General features: G+C 46.9%; 1 protein-coding gene across 1 annotated transcript; it reads right to left on the reverse strand.

The window, feature by feature from the left end:
• Positions 1 to 164: 164 nt before the first annotated feature.
• Positions 165 to 19646, reverse strand: mpp1 (MAGUK p55 scaffold protein 1). The gene is made up of 12 exons (XM_056594447.1): positions 19006 to 19646; positions 11764 to 11889; positions 11340 to 11418; positions 7014 to 7099; positions 6254 to 6322; positions 4621 to 4817; positions 4166 to 4269; positions 3839 to 3919; positions 3179 to 3259; positions 2706 to 2908; positions 2258 to 2332; positions 165 to 1455 (listed from the first exon to the last, which is right to left on the reverse strand). The coding sequence occupies exons 1-12, from the start codon at positions 19120 to 19122 to the stop codon at positions 1279 to 1281; spliced, it is 1395 nt and encodes a 464-aa protein (XP_056450422.1). The 5' UTR covers positions 19123 to 19646; the 3' UTR covers positions 165 to 1278.
• Positions 19647 to 21143: the final 1497 nt, after the last annotated feature.

Here is a 21143-nt window from a genome sequence, read left to right on the forward strand (position 1 = left end):
TTGAAATCCCTTGACACTTATGATTAAATGAGTGATCCAATCTTAAAATTAAAAATTTAACAAATTATATTGTCATGATCAGATCTGTTGTAAATATCGAAACATCTAGGTAAGCCATTGGCAGTTGCACAAAAAAAATGACATCTCACACAGAACATTAAAGAAGAAAATGATTTATTTTTTCAACTTTAAAATATTCAGTTTAAAGATACATATTTAACCGGGGAAATACTACAGAGAATATATATATATATATTTTTATGTCAAGCCACGAAGATAGGTATTCATGTTTGTTTCATGCAATGCTAACCAGCGCTAGTGGATGATCTGCATCCACTAGCATGTCACAGCTAGCATTGGCTAACGACAGAGCTCCAGAACCACATCAGGCGGGTCGAGAGAGGAGGTACGAGGCATCGAGGCACCATCAGTTTTTGCTAATTACACTTAGTGCCCGCTGTATTGCTGGGTTTTTAATTCATCATGTGGAAATTGGCTGAATCAGTGGTATTAAGACATATTATCCTTGTTTGTTGTTCGGTATAGTATATTTAGAGCTAATTTAGAGACATGATTTGGATTTAATCTGTGTTAAAGGTCCCCTATTTGCCACCTGGCCTGAGGTTGATTAGTAGATCCTGAAACAAGCCGTTTCAAAATGCCTACATTTATGACATCACAAGTGGGATCGCCCAGATGTTTGACGAGACATTGACCGCTGACTACAGCTCCTCTCTCCGTGGTTGAACACTCCCACCTGTGAGGTCAAAGGTGGAACCGCTTTGGAAGGGCTTGTAATGGATCCACGTGTTTCCCGGTGGTCAGCGGCCCTTTAAAAGGGCCTTCAGAGTGCTGGCTTTCAACGACAAAACAGGACACACCATGACGCGACATCATCCCGGTCATTCACGGAACTTTATGACGAGGGGGACAGGAAAACGGACGAGAGAAATGACTAAAGTGAGAGAAACATTTGATAAAACCCCGCTAGGGGATTCAGTTCACAGTTGTGGTCGTATTCAGACGGGACATGGAGGACGGCTCGGGGAGCCAAAGCCCTCTGCGCCTGGCCTTCGCTTGTTTAGTATTTATTATTCTTCAAAAATATCTACCACTATTTAACTATTGCTATTTTTTGGATGCGTTTGTGAAACAAAAATAAAAAAGATAAAATCTCAGTGACGACAACAATACCTCAAAGTATATCCACAGGTGTCCCTAACGTCTTGACGGTGGGGTGTCCTCCCCAGGTCCCCCCCCCCCCCCCCATGAGAGACATCAGTACACCCAGGAGACCGGGACCCACTGCGGGGTGGAGGTGGCGCGCTCGAGGGCCTCCTCCACCCCCTTCACGCTCTCGTCCACGTCGTTGTTGACGAGGATCTCATCGAAGAAGTGGCCATAAGTGGCCAAGATGGCGTCGGACTCCTTCTGGATGAGCTGCAGGGATTCCGTCTGAAGGGCGGGAAAACGTTGGGGTTAGCACTGAGCTAGACGCTATAGAGCTAGCTACCTGGGTGGAATCTAGGTTTAGAACCAACAATCTAGGTTTAGATTGAATGACCTAGGTTTAGATTTAATAATCTAGGTTTAGATTCAGGCGTTTCGGCCCAGAAATGTGTTTATAAATGTATGACGGCTAACGTGTTTGTTGAAAGGGTTTTTAATATTGTTGAATCTAGGTTTTGATTCTAGATTCTTGGTTGAATTGAACCCAAGTCAAATCACAAAACATTATGGTGGCATGATCTGATTGTTCTGGAAACTGACAGAATATAGTCAGTCTCACGTTGAGTTTATGTTAGGCTGGCTGTACAACGTGCAGTACCCCTTTGGTGAATGAAAACAGCCATTCACAGCATAAAGTACGACAGGCAGACAATCAGCAGAACAGAAGATACAATTGGAGTCACGATTCAAACACCAGGAGAAGGAGCAGGACTTTGGAAGGGATTTTGAAAGTGTCCGCAGAGTTAGTGTTGTGGTGGAATAAATGTATGAAGTCGATTCTGCCTGGTGGTATTTCAGGGGCAGGACAGTGTGTAGAGACCCGTGTGTGTGACTCCAGCCAGGTTCTGGGTTCCATCCCCAATGTTCTTGAGCACGACACCCTAACTCCTGCCTGCTCCTTAATATCATACACAGGGTTTCACTGTGAGTCGCTTTAGAGAAAAGCATCGGCCAAGTGACGAGTCCGTCATTTACTCAGGAAATAACGTAACTAACTTATGAACTAGTGAATAATAGTGAACAGCACCTGAGCAGACGTGTCGGTGGGAGCGATGAAAATCACCAGAGGTGCGTACTCTGCTGTCCTGACCAGCTTCAACGTCTGGGGAGAGAGAGAGACCATGAGCGAGAGAGTGAGAGCGAGAGCGAGAGCGAGAGAGTGAGAGTGAGAGAGAGAGAGAGCAGTTAGACAATATGTAGAAGCTAACAGTCATTCAGAGACAACAGGTGACTCAGAAAACATGACTCAGAGATATCAGACACCAACCTCTATGCCAGCAAGGACACCGAAGTAAACTAATTTCAACTTTCAAATGGACTTTTTAGTGATAGTTTAGATTGTTGTTCACTTGTTGTCACCTCTATTCTTTTTTTTATATATATATAAAAAATGTCAGTTTAAAAGCACTTTCTAAATAAATGGTATCATCCTCCTCCTCCTCCTCCTCCTCCTCCTCCTCCTCCTCCTCCCTCACCTGGGGCTCCACGTCCAGCAGGGCGATGCAGCCTTGCTCGTGGATCTTCTGGATGGTCTCGATCTTGGTGCCGAACATGAAGCCCTGGAAGCTGCCGTACTCCAGCAGCTGATTGGACGAGATGCTCTTGGTCATGACGTCGTTGGAGATGAAGTGGTACTCCTCCCCGCTGGCCTCGTCCTTCCGCGGGGGCCTGGTGGTGTCTGGGGGGTGGGGGGGGGGGGGGGGGGGGTTAGGCGGGGCCAGGGTCTGACACGGTACTAACGGTGTGATCCAGATGCCTCGGACACCAGCTTTCCGAGCTCCACTTGTGACGTCTTTTCTGATCTCGGAGCGTCATCACTCAACTCGCTCTGACCAAATGGGGGCGTGCCTCCGTGAAATGCCACAAGAAAGCTGGGAGATATCCCCCCGAGGCATCTGGATCACAGCATGATGAGAGGGAGGGGGGGTGGCCGAATATGGTGACCTACGTGGTGCGGGGTAGGCGAAGCGCTCGGGGAAGCGCGACAGCAGGGCGTTCTTGATGTGGCTCCTTCCTACTCCAGGGGCTCCTGGGTGGGGGATGGATGCATTAATACCGTGCTTCAGCCAGCGGACCCTCTACACACCCTCTAACTTTCACCCCTTCATGCACACGTTCACACCCCGACAGCAGTGTCATCCACGCAGGGCGACAGTCAGCTGGTCGGGAGCAGTCAGGGCGAGGCGTCACGCTCAGGGACACCTCGACACTCTACACTCAGCTAGGAGGAGCCGGGGATCGAACTAGCAACCTTCCGGTTACTAGTCAACCCGCTGCTTCCTGTTCTGAGCCACACGCCGCACCATTTGGAAATGACAAAATGTTCAGACAAATGTTCCAGTTATGATTTAGACAATAAGGCGGCCACATGACCGGCACCACTCTGATCACTGATCTGACATCAATAGTCTTCAGATCAATGATCTTGTGACGAGAGACTAAAGGTTTAGCCGCTCAGGTCTTTCTCCTCGTCTGTCAGTGATTGACAGGAAGATGCGTGGTACAATCAGAACCGTTTGAAGCCTGTACAGTAAGACATACAGGTATCAGACGCCCAACCGTAACCTCAGACAGGGAATCAGATTGGCTCAAGGTCCAGGCAGCTCACCAATGAGGACCAAGGTTTTCCTCTTGAAGGCGGGCAGCCGGACCACCTCCTCGTAGGAGATCACGTCCAGCTGGTCGAAAACTGACGGACACAAGAGGAGGCGTTAGAGGAACCGAAGGAAGGAAGCGCTCTGGGACACAGAGGGTCAGGGGTCAGAGGGTCAGGGTTCAGAGGGTCAGGGGGTCAAGGGTCAGGGGTCAGGAGGTCAGGGGTCAGGTTCTGGGACACAGAGGGTCAGGGGTCAGAGGGTCAGGGGTCAGGAGGTCAGGGGTCAGGGTCTGGGACATAGAGGGTCAGGGGTCAGAGGGTCAGGGGTCAGGGACTCACTGGAGCTGTGCTTGGCCAGGTACTTGTCTTTACACTTCTTCTTCTTGGAGAACAGACCGCAGGAGGGGCTGCCCTGCGTGGCCTTGCTCTTACTGGCCGCCCGCCTGCAGACACAAGACCAACGCTTCGACTCTCAGATACACAGAGCATCACAGGGACGTATCACCCATACACAGAATAACACATATACATAGATTATCAACTGTAGAGCGGGGGGTTCTGGAGAAGACACCAGGGCTCTACATGCACACAATGAAGATAGAGGATACACAATTCAATATTGAATAATATTATAGGAGTATCAATAAATAAATAAAACATGTAAAAATATGAAACAAGTAAACAGTGTGATGGCTATGAATCGGAAGCCTGATAAGTCTTCACGCTAGTGAACGCTCCACCCTCTGGCTCCGGAGGCCTGGCGACCGTCGCTAAGGGCGTAGTCGACCACGTACCACTCCTGGAGGTCGGGGGAGGGGATGAGGCCGGCGTAGGAGGCGGAGCAGCTCTCCACGCGGCCTTGCCACCAGTTTGGGTCCTGTGTGTTGATGATCTGGATGATGGCGCCCGTCTGGAACTTAAGCCCCGCCTCCTTGCACGGGATGAGGTCGTCCTTGGCGGGGTCATAGTTGAACTGGGCCCGCATGTATATCTGGACAGACAGACACAGAGAGACAGATAGACAGGGAGAGAGAGAGAGGGATAGAGAGAGAGACAGACAGACAGACAGACAGACAGACAGACAGACAGACAGACAGACACGGACAGACAGACAGACAGACAGACAGACAGACAGACAGACAGACAGACAGACAGACAGACGGACAGACAGACAGACAGACACACAGAGAGACACACAGATAGACACGGAGAGAGAGAGAGAGACAGACAGACAGGCACAGAGAGACAGATAGTCAGGGAGAGAGAGAGACAGACAGACAGCCAGAGAGAGAGAGAGAGAGACAGCATTAGACACGAGATCCCTCCCCCTCGCTGGTCGAACTGGACAGGTGTTAGTCGGGGAAGGAGGGAATCCATCTTGTATTTGTGACGACTGAGAGCTAAGTTGTTTTCTCTGAGCAGCAGAGAACACAACAAATGACTTCATGACTAAATGATCAAACTGTATTTGGAACTTTATTTTAGAATTGTAAAAAAAAAATCTAAAAGATAATCATCAATTTGGCAAAATCATACATTTTAAACGTAACTAATCCAATAAATAAAGCTCATATAATACATTAAAAGACATCTAGTAACTAGCGGTGAGTGTTCATGTCCCAGCTGAGAGGCCGCAGGTTTGATCCCCAGTGACGACCGCCTCGAGGGATCCTTGAATAAGATTTCCTCCTTGCATTTCCAATAAACATACAACCATCTCACCTGAATATATGATTATGTATTTATCATATATGCAGCTGATGGGGACTATTATATATTCTTTGGTTACGTTTAATCATCAGTTTATGAATATGAGTGATAGAAAAACTATTGTATTAAAAACAGTTGATTATAAGCCGAAATGTTACCAGGTAGAAATACAGAAGGTATAGAACAGAAAGAAAGAAACTACAAACTACGTCTAAAATAACTACAGTTTTTGAATCAGCCTACCATGACTGGCCACACATGGAGTTTACTTTTAGTATTAAGTAGCTTGTAAAATACCCAATAAAACATTTGTTCACACACTTGTTGATCGTTTAAAATGTCCTCCAAGCTCAGCATGTAGTGACAGTGTGTGGCCAGCTGGGGGCAGTATGACCCGTTCTACCCTACTGTGTTTCAAGTCCGTCAAAGAACAAAATCTCGGGATCATTTTGTTAGACTTTGAAACGTTCGATGTCTCAAGTTACCTGCGTCTCTCATTGACTTACAGAAGATTCATCTGTTGAAGAACAAACTATTTAACACAAGAGATCGACAAAATTAGATTTGTGATCCGGTGTACACCCATTATAACCTCTTTATCCCGGAATTCATGCAATTAATGAAAATAAACCAAAAGCAAAAGTAAACATTTTAATCAACCAATCACAATAGATTTACAACCCAGGGCCAGCGACAAATGAGAGGAGAGGAACGTACCTCACAGGCCCGTGAGCGTCCGTGCAGGTTGGGGATGACCTTCATCTTCACCACGCCACTCGTCTCCTTCTGCAGAGGAGACGAGTTTACACACCGACAGTTTACACAGAGATCTAGCGTTCAGCCATCCGTTTACACAGAGATCTAGAGTTCAGCCATCAGTTTACACACAGAGATCTACAGTTCAGCCATCAGTTTACACACAGAGATCTAGCGTTCAGCCATCAGTTTACACAGAGATCTATAGTTCAGCCATCAGTTTACACACAGAGATCTACAGTTCAGCCATCAGTTTACACAGAGATCTAGAGTTCAGCCATCAGTTTACACACAGAGATCTACAGTTCAGCCATCAGTTTACACACAGATCTACAGTTCAGCCATCAGTTTACACAGAGATCTAGAGTTCATCCATCAGTTTACACACAGAGATCTACAGTTCAGCCATCAGTTTACACACAGAGATCTACAGTTCAGCCATCAGCAGGGGGTTCAGACGTCCCTGGCTATAGCAGGCTTTGGGAATCGAACCCGGTACCCACCCCCTGTAATAAGGCCAGGGAGGCTCCTCGCTGTGGAACGCCCACCAGTAACCCGGAGGCTTTGGGGATCGAACCCAGTACCAACACCCTACACCAACACCACATCAGCTGGCCCTCGTCTCAGAGTCATTTAACGTAACATCGTATTACTTTCATCTGTCAAATAATCAAAGGTTCAGACGGCTCATGAGGCCCTGAGCGACGTGTGTGAGACGTACCAGGATCTTCTGCAGCTGGTCCACCGACTGGCTGTCCACACTCCTGCCGTTGATCTCAGCGATCTCATCGCCTTCGTGAAGAGATCCTGGAGAGAGCGGAGAACCCATCAGAACTCACGGTCGGGTCGAGAGAGGCTCCAGACTCACCTGTTCAGAGTTCACCTGGGCTCGGAGCCAGAGAGGCTCCAGACTCACCTGTTCAGAGTTCACCTGGGCTCGGAACCAGACTCAAGACTCTGCACAGCCTCCCCCCTTACCCCCCCCCCCCACACACACACACACCCCTCTTAGGCACTTATTGTATGTTGTACGACCTAACACTTAAAAATAGTACTTAGCATTGTGTAGCATCTTATCCTAGCTATCTTTGTTGTGTACGGGGAATGGGTTAGCCTAACAATTGTAAGTGCTTGGCACTTGGTTCTATGAACATCCTTACTGTACCGACAGCAATATATTGTTGTTTCTCTCAAGTGGTAATTTGTTTTCACAGTGAATTGCTGTATCTCTGGACTACACGCATAGAATGGGGTGATGAATGATGGGAGTTGTAGTTCAAAGATGATAACGGCCAACAACACCCATCATGCATCACTTGGAGGAGGTGCTTGATGGATGTTGTAGTCTAAAAATATATCCATCATTCTTGGACTATAAATGGTATCATGGGGCAATGCACTGTTTTTATGCTGTAGCCCAAATAGGCTTTTATAGTCTTGAACTTAAGCTTGGGGCGATGCATTATAGGATTTTTAATGTAGAATGTTGATGTATTTTAGCCCTGTGGTTGCCTCCGGTGATCAATTCCTGCAAGACATCACTCCAACTCACAAGGTCTGCACAGTGCTTGATGCCGTAAACGTTTACTGGTCAGTACCATTGGCCACTGAGTGTCAAGGTTGGCTGGCTTTCAGCTAGGATGGATGTCAGTATACCTGGGCTAGACTGGCTCAGGGACTTGCCTCAGCCCCCACCATCTATCACCAGGCCTTGCGACGACACCTGACCCTGCCAGAAGCCCCCAAAATGACCTCAGCAGTCATCACGTATTTGGACGACATCCTAATTGCCTCGGAGACCGAGGAAGAGCACGACAAGGCCTTAAGGGGAATGATTGACTATCTCCATGTGAAAGGTCACAAATTGAGCTACGACAAGGCACAAATGTCTCAACCAGAGGTCATTTACCTTTGTCAGAAAATCTCACAAGGCAAACAAGAAATCACGCACAACCACACTGCAGCAATCAGGAAAACGCCCGAACCCCGAACAGTCAAAGAACTACGAGCATTCTTGGAAGTATGCAACTACTACAGGAATTGGGTGGAAAACTACACTGCAATTGAGCCTGAAGAAAACAGATGAACATACATCAGAGGAGGAACACAAGGAAAGCTTGAAAAGCATAATGGAGATGCAAGACGCCACGAGTCGAGAAGAAAAATGCACATTGATTGAGAATGCAGCAAAACTCCACGACGACAACTTATGGAGACACGGGAACAGGACAGTTGCACCACAGAGCCTGCTGCCATACCTGGCGACACAGCTTCATTCTCTCGGGCATGTGGGTGTGGAAAAGATGCGTCACAGGTTTGGGCAAGTCTGGTGGTCACCAAAATTCAACCCTACGGCAAAAGACATCGTGAGGAGATGTGCTACATGTCTCAAGAACAACCATGACAGGAAAGTGAAACTGCCGATGTTGAAAGTCCCCGCACCCCCGGGTCCTTTCCGATGCCTACAGGTGGACTACATCACACCACCTCCATGTAAAGGATATCGAGAAGTCCTCGTGGTCGTTGACAAATTCTCCCGCTAGATCGAAGCATACCCGGTCCGACGTGCAACAGCTGCAAACACAGCTAAAGTGCTAGTCAAAGACTTCATTCCACACTACGGGCTGCCTGATCAGATCTGCTCCGACAATGGAACCCATTTCACCGGAGCAGTCTGTGCCGAGGTGAGCCGTATGCTGAACATCACATGGTCCTTCCATTGTCCGTATCACCCCCAATCGTCAGTACAGGTGGAACGAGCCAACAGGGCACTGAAGGAGTGATTGGCGAAGATGCACCAAGAAGGGACTCCATGGGTGGACGCGATGCCCATCGCCTTGTTCAGCATGAGAGCTACATACAACAAAGACATTGGACTGTCCCCCTACGAGGTCGTGTTTGGCCGATGCTTCAGTTTCCCAGGCTCTGTTGACTTGCAGACTCCAGACGTCCACCTGACATCGGACGCTCCGATGAACTACTTCATCCAGCTCTCCGAGACTCTACAGGTGACATCAAACCAGGTCAAGGAAGCTTGGGCCGAGCCCCCATAGGGAGGACATTCATTAGTTGCAGGGCAATGGGTTATGATCCACAAACCACAACGACTAGCAATAGAGGCCAAATATAAGGGGCCATACCAAATTCTATTGGTTACTCGATCCGCTGTTTGTCTAGTTATGAAGACAAAGTGGATACATGCAAGCCACTGCAAATTTGTAGATTCACCGTCTTGTAATGACACTCGTTAAATATGGCACGCAAACTAACTGATACGAGGTGAAGAGTAGGGTGTCTTTGTTATATCCATTCCTTTGTTTTCACGAGAGGTTTGTCTTCGAAAGATGCTAGGGCTTTGTCACCACCTATCCAAGTGAGAATTCAATGTTGGTTCCTTCTTGACACAACTGCTCAGCTGTAGAACATTTATGTTTCACTCATTCACACAAGTTTTATTGAGAATCATGATGACTGATTACTGATTACTGATATAACCATTTTCGAATCAAGGTTTTTTTTTATACGATAATTTTTCATTGTTTATTTCCTTAAGACAATTACAAACCATAGTTAATTATTATTACTGTTGGAGGCTGGGACAATGCCTCCCCCATGACTGATACTGCACTTTTTCTTTGTTTCCTGTTTCACGGACACGAGTTGAGTCCTTGGGATAGCAGAGGCGGCTATCTGTTCTTGAACTGAACTGTGTCTCAGTGTTTGTCCTGACGCCCTACTACGAACTTTCATCCTCATCCCCATAACACCTGCGGTGGCCATGACCTTGAAAATAACTCTGTCGCAACTGCCTACTCAAAACCAACTGAGCCATGATGTTACCAGTATTGTTTCTCATGTTGTGCCATCTTTTTACAGGGAGAATTTTTTAATTTGACAGCCATAATGTAATCCACAAAGATAACACTTTTTTACAAACTGCCCACGGGTTAGCCAAGGCTAAAGGGTTGCAGTCGCGTTGGGTTTGTGGGCTTTTGCTATCTTCACCTCAGATATATCCTTACCTCGCTGTCCCGTTCACCCTCCCAGAGTATATTGCAGCTTACAAACATGTCAACCCCCCTAGATCTGTAGTAACAAAGGTTCCCTATTACACTGTCCCAATGGAGGAACATTTTAAGGGTTATGCTACAAATAGATCTAAGCGTGATTTATTCCATCAGAATTTTCAAGTTGCTACTCCATCTCAAAGAGACTTTTCTGCTATCATTCCACACTATGGTATCACAGTTGCTCTTGATGAGATTAGAGATTTAGTACATATTATTGACGCTATAGCGAATGCTTCCGGCCATGGCCTGACTGACCTTAATCATGAATTGTACTGGCTTAGAACAATGATTTTCCAACATCAGTATCTATTGGACTTCCTTGCTGTGCATCTTGGATTGTACTGTTTCTTTATCGAGCGCCATTTCCACCAGAGATGCTATGAATGTGTCTAATTATGTACATGGCATCTGTGATAATGTGGCTAGGCTGAAGTCGGAAACTGCGGGTTGGTCTTTGGGAGGATGGCTAAGTGGGGTGGGTGGGTCCATGTTTTCTCAGATAGTCCAAATCGCACAGCCCTTTTTCCTTCCCGTTATTATGCCCTATGTGGTCGTCAAGTTAGCTCTCTGTGTGTTTCACCGAATGACCCCGACCGACCGACCCCCCCGGGGACTGTCCCGATCTTATAAACCATCGATTCGACCCTCTTATCCAACCTGTCAGGTTGCTGTGATTTTCCACTTCAAGAATTACTACTACGACGGAAAATACACAACTCAGAGTCTATACGAACAGTTTAGAAATAAGCTGAAATATAATAGTAGTCCGAACAGGTTTTTATAATTCTTTGACTACAACTTCCACCATGCGTCACGTATTAATGTCAAAGCATTTCTTTTGACTCAGTTAATCTGCTAGTGCTACTGAATCAAAAGATAAATAGAAACTGAACCTAAGGTAGACTATGTGTGGGTTGGTCGTATGGACACCGGCCAATAGATAACAGGATGAATAAATCAATAATCAGGTCCAGTACCTTGCCGGTGGATCATGCCTCCGTGGAGGATCCGGGCAACGGTACACTTCTGTTTCTCGTTCAGCTTCAGAGTCACGCCCTGAGGAGACAGAAGCGCCCACAGATCAGAATCAGAACCACGGCACTGGCCGAGCAGATTTACAAGACTCACCTGTATAGAGTTCACCTGGACTCTGCATCTTTCTTCCAATAAGTTTACTTATTGCAAGTTGCTTTGGATAAGTGCCCTGAATGTAAATGTAGGCGTCCTAGTGGTTTGACTGCAGTTCACTAGAGTCACTCTCCAGGGAACTGAACTTTATGTTCTCAATGGACTCAGTGGTCTTGTTCGATCATCGTTTGAGTTAAGTTGAGCTAATCCACTTGGACCACATGTTGTGCACGTTGTTGTTTATGTTGTGAATGATGTTTGGACGCTCGTTACCATGGGCTCCGACGGGTTCTTCTCGAACGCCACCTCCCTCATCCTGCTCAGCTCTGGTCCGTTGATGGCGGAGCTTCCGTTGGTGTACACTGCTGCCCCCTGGAGGTCAGACGTCTGCATTACAGCCTGCAGAACCGAAAAACAAAGAAGAAAGGGTTTACTTTTACACTCAAGGAAAATAAGATAAGATTATCTTCATGACGTAAAATGTCACATTGTACATTGTACAAGGGGCAGCAGTAGCTCAGGAGGGCGAGCAGGTTGACTGGTAACCGGAAGGTTGTTAGTTCAATCCCGGCTCCTCGAGTTTCGAGGTGTCCTTGAGCAAGACACCTCACCCTCAACTGCTCCTGACCAGCTGGCTGTCGCCCTGCGAGGCTGACTCCGCCGTCGGTGTGTGAAAGTGTGAAAGAATGGTTGTAGGTTGCTTTGGATAAAAAAACTCCTAAATGTAAATTTAAAATGTACACTAAAACATCATCCCCAAAACTCTCCACCAGAGGGACTGAGAGTTCACAAGGGTTCAAGGAGGCATTACAGTGGACTCAGTACAACGGTCCAAGGTGGAACCGGTCCGGACGCCCGCTGCCGTCAGACTGCTGCGTGTGCAGACCTGATAACGCCGCACCCTAACCCCAAGGCCACAGGGTCGCCAGATCTCACGTGGAAAACCAGCCAAGTCAGCTCTCAGAATAGACTCCTACAACCCGGTACAATGGGTCACCTTTCCTTTTCCTTGATCGGTTCGGTCAGCCTTTGTTAACAGCCTTTTGCTAGGCAACCGACATGTTCCCAACTGCTGGTTGATGAGATGTTTAGAAACCAAAATGGTTCAGATAAGTTTCTCCCTCTGAACCTCAGGTCAAAGGAGCCTTTTAGTGTAAAGAGACTGGCAGCCATCCATCACTATTCTACTATATACTATCAAACACTATGAGATCTATCTTTAGGAGAAGCTTCTATCTACAGCCACTCGCAGTGAATCCAGACGTCATAAAGGAGCAGGTAGGGGTTAGACAGTACAGGTCATTAGGAGCAGGTAGGGGTTAGACAATACAGACAGATAATTAAGGAGCAGGTAGGGGTTAGACAGTACAGTTCATTAAGGAACAGGTAGGGGTTAGACAGTACAGAGACAGGTCATTAAGGAGCAGGTAGGGGTTAGACAGTCCAGAGAGGTCATTAAGGAGCAGGTAGGGGTTAGACAGTACAGAGACAGGTCATTAAGGAGCAGGTAGGGGTTAGAAAGTAGAGACAGTTCATTAAGGAGCAGGTAGGGGTTAGACAGTACAGAGACAGGTCACTAAGGAGCAGGTAGGGGTTAGACAGTACAGAGACAGGTCGTTAAGGAGCAGGTAGGGGTTAGACAGTACAGAGACAGGTCGTTAAGGAGCAGGTAGGGGTTAGACAGTACAGAGACAGGTCGTTAAGGAGCAGGTAGGGGTTAAACAGTACAGAGACAGGTCGTTAAGGAGCAGGTAGGGGTTAGACAGTACAGAGACAGGTCACTAAGGAGCAGGTAGGGGTTAGACAGTACATAGACAGGTCGTTAAGGAGCAGGTAGGGGTTAGACATTACAGAGACAGGTCATTAAGGAGGGGGTAGGGGTTAGACAGTACAGAGACAGGTCATTAAGGAGCAGGTAGGGCTTAGACAGTACAGAGACAGGTCGTTAAGGAGCAGGTAGGGGTTAGACAGTACAGAGACAGGTCGTTAAGGAGCAGGTAGGGGTTAGACAGTACAGAGACAGGTCGTTAAGGAGCAGGTAGGGGTTAGACAGTACAGAGACAGGTCGTTAAGGAGCAGGTAGGGGTTAGACAGTACAGAGACAGGTCACTTAGGAGCAGGTAGGGGTTAGACAGTACAGAGACAGGTCGTTAAGTAGCAGGTAGGGGTTAGACAGTACAGAGACAGGTCGTTAAGGAGCAGGTAGGGGTTAGACAGTACAGAGACAGGTCGTTAAGGAGCAGGTAGGGGTTAGACAGTACAGAGACAGGTCATTAAGGAGCAGGTAGGGGTTAGACAGTACAGAGACAGGTCGTTAAGGAGCAGGTAGGGGTTAGACAGTACAGAGAGAGGTCGTTAAGTAGCAGGTAGGGGTTAGACAGTACAGAGACAGGTCGTTAAGGAGCAGGTAGGGGTTAGACAGTACAGAGACAGGTCGTTAAGGAGCAGGTAGGGGTTAGACAGTACAGAGACAGGTCGTTAAGGAGCAGGTAGGGGTTAAACAGTACAGAGACAGGTCGTTAAGGAGCAGGTAGGGGTTAGACAGTACAGAGACAGGTCACTAAGGAGCAGGTAGGGGTTAGACAGTACATAGACAGGTCGTTAAGGAGCAGGTAGGGGTTAGACATTACAGAGACAGGTCATTAAGGAGGGGGTAGGGGTTAGACAGTACAGAGACAGGTCATTAAGGAGCAGGTAGGGCTTAGACAGTACAGAGACAGGTCGTTAAGGAGCAGGTAGGGGTTAGACAGTACAGAGACAGGTCGTTAAGGAGCAGGTAGGGGTTAGACAGTACAGAGACAGGTCGTTAAGGAGCAGGTAGGGGTTAGACAGTACAGAGACAGGTCGTTAAGGAGCAGGTAGGGGTTAGACAGTACAGAGACAGGTCACTTAGGAGCAGGTAGGGGTTAGACAGTACAGAGACAGGTCGTTAAGTAGCAGGTAGGGGTTAGACAGTACAGAGACAGGTCGTTAAGGAGCAGGTAGGGGTTAGACAGTACAGAGACAGGTCGTTAAGGAGCAGGTAGGGGTTAGACAGTACAGAGACAGGTCGTTAAGGAGCAGGTAGGGGTTAGACAGTACAGAGACAGGTCGTTAAGGAGCAGGTAGGGGTTAGACAGTACAGAGACAGGTCACTTAGGAGCAGGTAGGGGTTAGACAGTACAGAGACAGGTCGTTAAGTAGCAGGTAGGGGTTAGACAGTACAGAGACAGGTCGTTAAGGAGCAGGTATGGGTTAGACAGTACAGAGACAGGTCGTTAAGGAGCAGGTAGGGGTTAGACAGTACAGAGACAGGTCGTTAAGGAGCAGGTAGGGGTTAGACAGTACAGAGACAGGTCGTTAAGGAGCAGGTAGGGGTTAGACAGTACAGAGACAGGTCGTTAAGGAGCAGGTAGGGGTTAGACAGTACAGAGACAGGTCGTTAAGGAGCAGGTAGGGGTTAGACAGTACAGAGACAGGTCACTTAGGAGCAGGTAGGGGTTAGACAGTACAGAGACAGGTCGTTAAGTAGCAGGTAGGGGTTAGACAGTACAGAGACAGGTCATTAAGGAGCAGGTATGGGTTAGACAGTACAGAGACAGGTCGTTAAGGAGCAGGTAGGGGTTAGACAGTACAGAGACAGGTCGTTAAGGAGCAGGTAGGGGTTAGGGGCGTCTTGCTCAAGGACTGGGGTTCGAACTGAGCAGCTTCCGGCGGGGTCAAACACCCTGACCTCTCCGCTCCGCCCTTCTTTAGGCAGCGGGCTGGACCCCCCCCCCCCTGTTGCCATGGTGACCGTCCAGTGGTGATGCCCCATCCATCGTAATAAAAAACACAGGAATTAGCGTGCTGCGTGAAAGCCTCTTAACTTAATTTTCATGCCATGGGACCTTTAAGTAAATGCTGTGAAAGAATTCAGACGACGAGGCTGTGTTGATGGTCGCCTCCTAACCCCTGACCCCGTAACCTTTTAAACCGTTGGGTCAGGTATACACAGTAGGCCAACACAAAGTTGCACTTCGGGTTGTTTTGACTAAAATAGCCGTTTGTAATCATATGGTACATACAGTATGTAATCATATGGTACATACAGTATGTAATCATATGGTACATACAGTATGTAATCATATGGTACATACAGTATGTAATCATATGGTACATACAGTATGTAATCATATGGTACATACAGTATGTAATCATATGGTACATACAGTATGTGTAACAGCAATATATTGTTTTTTCTCTTCTTCTGACAAATGGACTCACTGCAAGTCGCTTTGGATAATAGCATCTGCTAAACGCCCTGAATGTAAACGTAATATTTATGTACAATATATTAGATATATAGATAAGAGAGTCCCGGACAGAAGGGAAACCCCAAGGGTTGAGATCCCCAGGGCACAGTTTTTAATGAACATTGGATTGGATCACTGTGATCCAAATACCAAATTACGGGATAACCAACTGAATCCATCCTTGCGATGGGATCAGGGTAATCCTGTTCTTTTGGATCAAAAAGATCCCAAACTGAGTTCAAAGTTTTGAAAACCCAAAGGGCAGATTTGATCCAGATGAAATGTAAAATCCGACTACATGATCTGATCCCAGTTCTGAATCCCTCTATTGCTTTGAAAAAAAAACATTTCCAAGATTTGATCCAATCCGTGATCCGTAATCCCACTGGATTACTTTTGAAAAACTTGGCCCCCCCTGGTCTCAAACCATTTCACTACCAGGTAACAGGAGACGTCTGGGATGCTCTGAGACCAGCAGACCTGGAGTCAAGCCAGACATCGTTCAGGGGGTTAGAACACAACACCACGGGGAGGAACCTGTTCTCAGAGCAGCTCGCCCACAGCCGCTCCGGGTAGAGAAAACAAAGAGAGAGAGAAGATGAAGAGAGCGAGAGCGAGAGCGAGAGAGAGAGAGAGAGAGAGACGGTTTCAAGGGACTGTTTGGAGGTCCATAGAAAGGGGCTGACATCAAAGGGTATCATGGCCTAAAACAGTCGTCATAACTATAGGTCTTGTACACATGACAGTTGTTTACAGCATAGAGGATATCACAACAGGAAGAGGTCTGTCTCACACCATGGACATTATGTGGACTAAGAACACGGACGTCTCACAGCAGACAGAGATGGCCCCCCTGGTGGTCGGAGTGTGTAGCACCCCTGGTGGTCGGAGTGTGAATAGAGCATAGAATAGACTAAAGTAGAGTAGAGTATAATGGAGTAGGCTTTAGTGGAGTAGAGTAGGCTATAGTAGAGTAGTGTAGGCTATAGTAAGGGATGTGTTTTCAGGTAAAGGGTTTTGCGTTTTAAGGTTAAGATTAAGGATGAGGGGAAGGGATTTATTTTCAGGTAAAGGGTTAGGGTTTTATTTTAAGGTTAAGGATGAGGGTAAGGGATTTGTCTGTATGTTAAGCTGGGTTCATTTAGAAAGCGCTACAAAGCACTTTCTAAAACGACTTTAAATACCAGATCAGTCTGGTCCAGAAATGGATCAGAATCTGTTACAAGTCTGTTGTCTGTGAGGAATAAAGCCTGAAAGCACATCACTCCTGATCAGGAAAGTGTTTACACGTCAACAAGCTAACTGGGGGCTGTTTGAAGGTCGTCTTGTGGATTTCCTGGATGTCATAACCGCTGACTAACGCCCCCCCCCCCCCCCCCCCAGTGTGTCTCGGGGAGGAAACACCCACGCTATGAAACCAGTTTGGACCGGGGAGAGCCACTCTTGTGCAACGAACGTTCACCATGAACATGGTGCTGATGTTCCCCATTTAGAAACAGAAACATCAGCTGTTTCAGCAGAACACTTCACCAGTGATTAACAGGCATTAATTAGCACCAAATAAAAGCTTATCTTATCACTGCATGATACCTGAATCAGTCAATCTTCACGTGATCAGACGTCTGAACCAATCACAGACAGGGCCTGTGGTTAATTGTCTTTTTAATGACAACATTAAATAGGTAAGCTATTTTGATGACGTTAAACAGGGTTACAAGGCTACTTGATCTTATCATGACAGGGTTTATGATCACCCATACAGACACACCTCGTGGCTCCATTAGTTTAACCCCAAGGAGGATGACCCCCTCCCCCCCATTCATCCATTCATCCATTCATCCATTCATCATCGGCCATTAGCCCCCCAGAGGTACAACGGGACAATCCAACAATACACGACTTAGTCCTTCACCTCGTTGGTAATCCAGACACTAACGTCCTGTTACCAACCATAATCTCAGCCTATCAGCCCCACGGCCCCTAAGGACCAGGAAGGGGGGGGCCCTCTCCTGACCTCCCCCTCAGGGAAACCCCCCTGTTATGGTGGGGGGGGGGGGGGGGGTATCATTAGAGGTAAATATAATCCATGTCCCTGTCTTAATGCCACGGTCAGAAGATATAAATAACTCAACAAAGAATGTGGTTCGTCATGCCACACACACACACACACACACACACACACACACACACACACACACACACACACACACACACACACACACACACACACACACACACACACACACACACACACACACACACACACACACAAACAAACACACACAGTGGTGGTGTCAGACTGATGATTCTGACGTGCTGAAGCTGCACTAAATAAAACGCTGATCATCAAGTGGTGGCGAGCGTTAGAGGAAGTCTGAGCGCGAGGTGTGTGAGGAGGAGCGACCGCTCGAGACGAGGCCCTGGATGCTGAGCCAGCGGGGTAGCTTCCCCCTGCTGACTCAGCGCATCTCAGAGATAGTGTGTGAGAGAGTGTGTGTGTGTGTGTGTGTGTGTGTGTGTGTGTGTGTGTGTGTGTGTGTGTGTGTGTGTGTGTGTGTGTGTGTGTGTGTGTGTGTGTGTGTGTGTGTGTGTGTGTGTGTGGCATGACGAACCACATTCTTTGTTGAGTTATTTATATCTTCTGACCGTGGCATTAAGACAGGGACATGGACGTGTGTGTCATAAAAAAGAACTGATTCACAAAAATACTTACAAAGACAGACCCGTAGGTTGGCTAAAGAACGCTTAGGGAACACTGAACCGAAACATGAGATGAGTATTGAACCGGGAGTTCCCTTGGTTGATCAACAGGCCTATCAACGCACTCACCTTATCAATATAACTTTATTTGGTGTTGAATGAGGTGACATTGATAAGGATTGCGTTTATTTAACGGATTATTTTCAACTGCAACGTATTATGCTCAAATCATATCATAAAAATAAAACCTATGAACATAGACGTTTGAATCGTAGCCTATGTCTTTGCATTTACCAACCTGACGTCAGTGAGATGAGGCGAATTTGAGCGCGGACTACTGACAAATGCGCAAAACCTGACGCACCAAACTTTCCCCATAATACACTCCGCTGTCCCGGTCTTATCCCTCCCCCCCCCGCTGTCGGGGTCCCGTCCTGAGACAACAACACAACCCTCGACGACACGCTGGGTCCTCTGGATCCCAAAACAACACGACAGCTAGGTCCGAAACACGACAACACCCCGAGAGGAGCAAACGTACCTTCTCGGGTCTGTTGTGCAGCAGCTGCTCCAGGTACAGGTCGGACAGCGCCGTGCGGACCCCCGGGATCGGCTCCAGGGTCACCGTCGGCTCGTTCTTATTGGACTTCAGCGTCATCTTCGTGTTGGCCAGAAGTCAAGCGAACCCGAGAGGCCCCTGATGAAGGTCCAGAGAACTTATAGCCGTAGAGACGCGCTGATCGGCGATAAGACGCCGTGATCAGATCAGCCAACCTGGGTCTGAAGTCCGAGGAGGAGGAGGAGGTGGTGATGGAGGAGGAAGGGGGGCACTTGTGCAACACGGCTGACAAAGCAGTCGCTAAGCCGCCAAGGATGAGGAGGATGATGATGATGATGTCAGGGAGGGGAAAACCTCACTGCAGATTTCTCCGAGGGGCGTGCTGAGGAGATGACGTCCCAGTCCCTACTAGGACGAGGCCGAAATACAACTGTATTTAATATGAAAAGTCAGCGAATAAACACCCAGGGTGGCCGTTTTGTTGGTCCATATCCGATTAAGACACATAACGGGGGGTGGGAGCGCAGATTAAAGTAGAATAGCGGAACGCAAAGCGATGATGCTACTGCTGGGTTTTCAGCAGTGGGCGGGTCCGCTGAGAGGCGGATGTTGTGCTCCTCACAGCAGTGGGCGGGTCCGCTGAGAGGCGGATGTTGTGCTACTCGCAGTAGTGGGCGGGTCCGCTGAGAGGCGGATGTTGTGCTCCTCACAGCAGTTTGACAGCTCGTTGCATTCATCGGTTTATTTGTTGACGTTATGGAGTAAAAATAGTACATACAATTATTATTAGGATAATATTCAGTCAGTAATGTTTTTAATTATTGCAAAGTATAGTTTGCAATAATTATTATGTCGAATGTGTGTTCTGGGAACTAATGATAGCGTTGCCATTCGTTGTTTTTAACAGCATAACTTTATGGACAATTTGAGGCGAACGCATCCAATGACACGACATAAATAATTTAGAAACAACATTTAAGAAATTGAAGGCATATAGCGACTTAATAAACCGCCCATGTATATATAACAGCACAAATATTTAAACTTATTCATAACACTAACTGTATTTAGGCTGTTGAAACACGCCTACCTAGATAGTAGCCTACCCGTGTCTGCCGCAGAACTTCAGCCCCCCCGAAAAATGTAGTTTGGTTCAAGATGAGATAAGTGAGATGACTAATAATAAACCCGGTTCGTCCACATTCAAACAGTGAGCATCGATCAGTTCATGGCCTGCGATGAGATTTATTTGATATTATATTTCATGATATTTAATTTGTATTTATAATTTTAGATGGAGCTGCAGTATTGCAGTGCATTATTAAATCCAGATGATTTAGTTCTGATCAGGATCTGTAAACAATATCAGGTCAAAAACCTGTAAACAATATCTGGTCAAATACAATATCAGGTCAAATACCTGTAAACAATATCTGGTGATTATTAACCTTCAAGAACATAAATTATACTCTACTCTATTCTTCTGGTATACTCTATTCCCTCTGATGTCTACACTTCTATATTCTGATATGCTCTCCTTTGACCTCTACTGTACTATGTTTTGATCTGCTACTCATCAGTGAATTCTACTATAGACTCTTCTACTCTACTCTAGTTTGGTCTCCTTTCCCCTGTACTCTTACATACTCTATCCTGGCCTCTACTCTAAACTGTTCTGATCTACTGTTTCGTGATTTACTCCACTATAGCCTGCACTACTCTATTATAGCCTACACTACTCTACTATAGCCTACTCTACTCCACTAAAGCCTACTCCATTATACTCTACTCTACTTTAGTCTATTCTATGCTCTATTCAACTCAATTTACTCTGCTCTATGTCCACTCCACTTTATTCAACTGTACGGTACTATTTGACTATGTACTCTACTCTTCTCTACCATGATACCCTACTCTACTGTACTCAGCTCTTCTATATCATACCCTTCTTTGCTCTATTATTCTCTACACAACTGATCTCTACTCTGCCCCACTCTATATCTGCTCTACCCTGCTCTAGTCTACTCTACTGTACTCTGTTATACTCTACTGTACTCTGTTATACTCTACTCTACTGTACTCTGTCATACTCTACTCTACTCTGTTATACTCTACTCTGC

The sequence above is a fragment of the Gadus chalcogrammus genome, chromosome 7 (genome assembly GCF_026213295.1).
Source record: "Gadus chalcogrammus isolate NIFS_2021 chromosome 7, NIFS_Gcha_1.0, whole genome shotgun sequence".
Taxonomy (NCBI): Eukaryota; Metazoa; Chordata; class Actinopteri; order Gadiformes; family Gadidae; genus Gadus; species Gadus chalcogrammus.

Excerpts from the sequence above, each read along its gene's own strand:
- mpp1 (XM_056594447.1), bottom strand. The coding sequence starts at position 19,122 with ATGACGCTGAAGTCCAATAAGAACGAGCCGACGGTGACCCTGGAGCCG. Across the intron at positions 7,100-11,339 it reads AGGCATGATCCACCGGCAAG|GATCTCTTCACGAAGGCGAT; the intron begins GTACTGGACCTG and ends CGCTCTCTCCAG. Across the intron at positions 1,456-2,257 it reads CCACCGACACGTCTGCTCAG|ACGGAATCCCTGCAGCTCAT; the intron begins GTGCTGTTCACT and ends CCCGCCCTTCAG.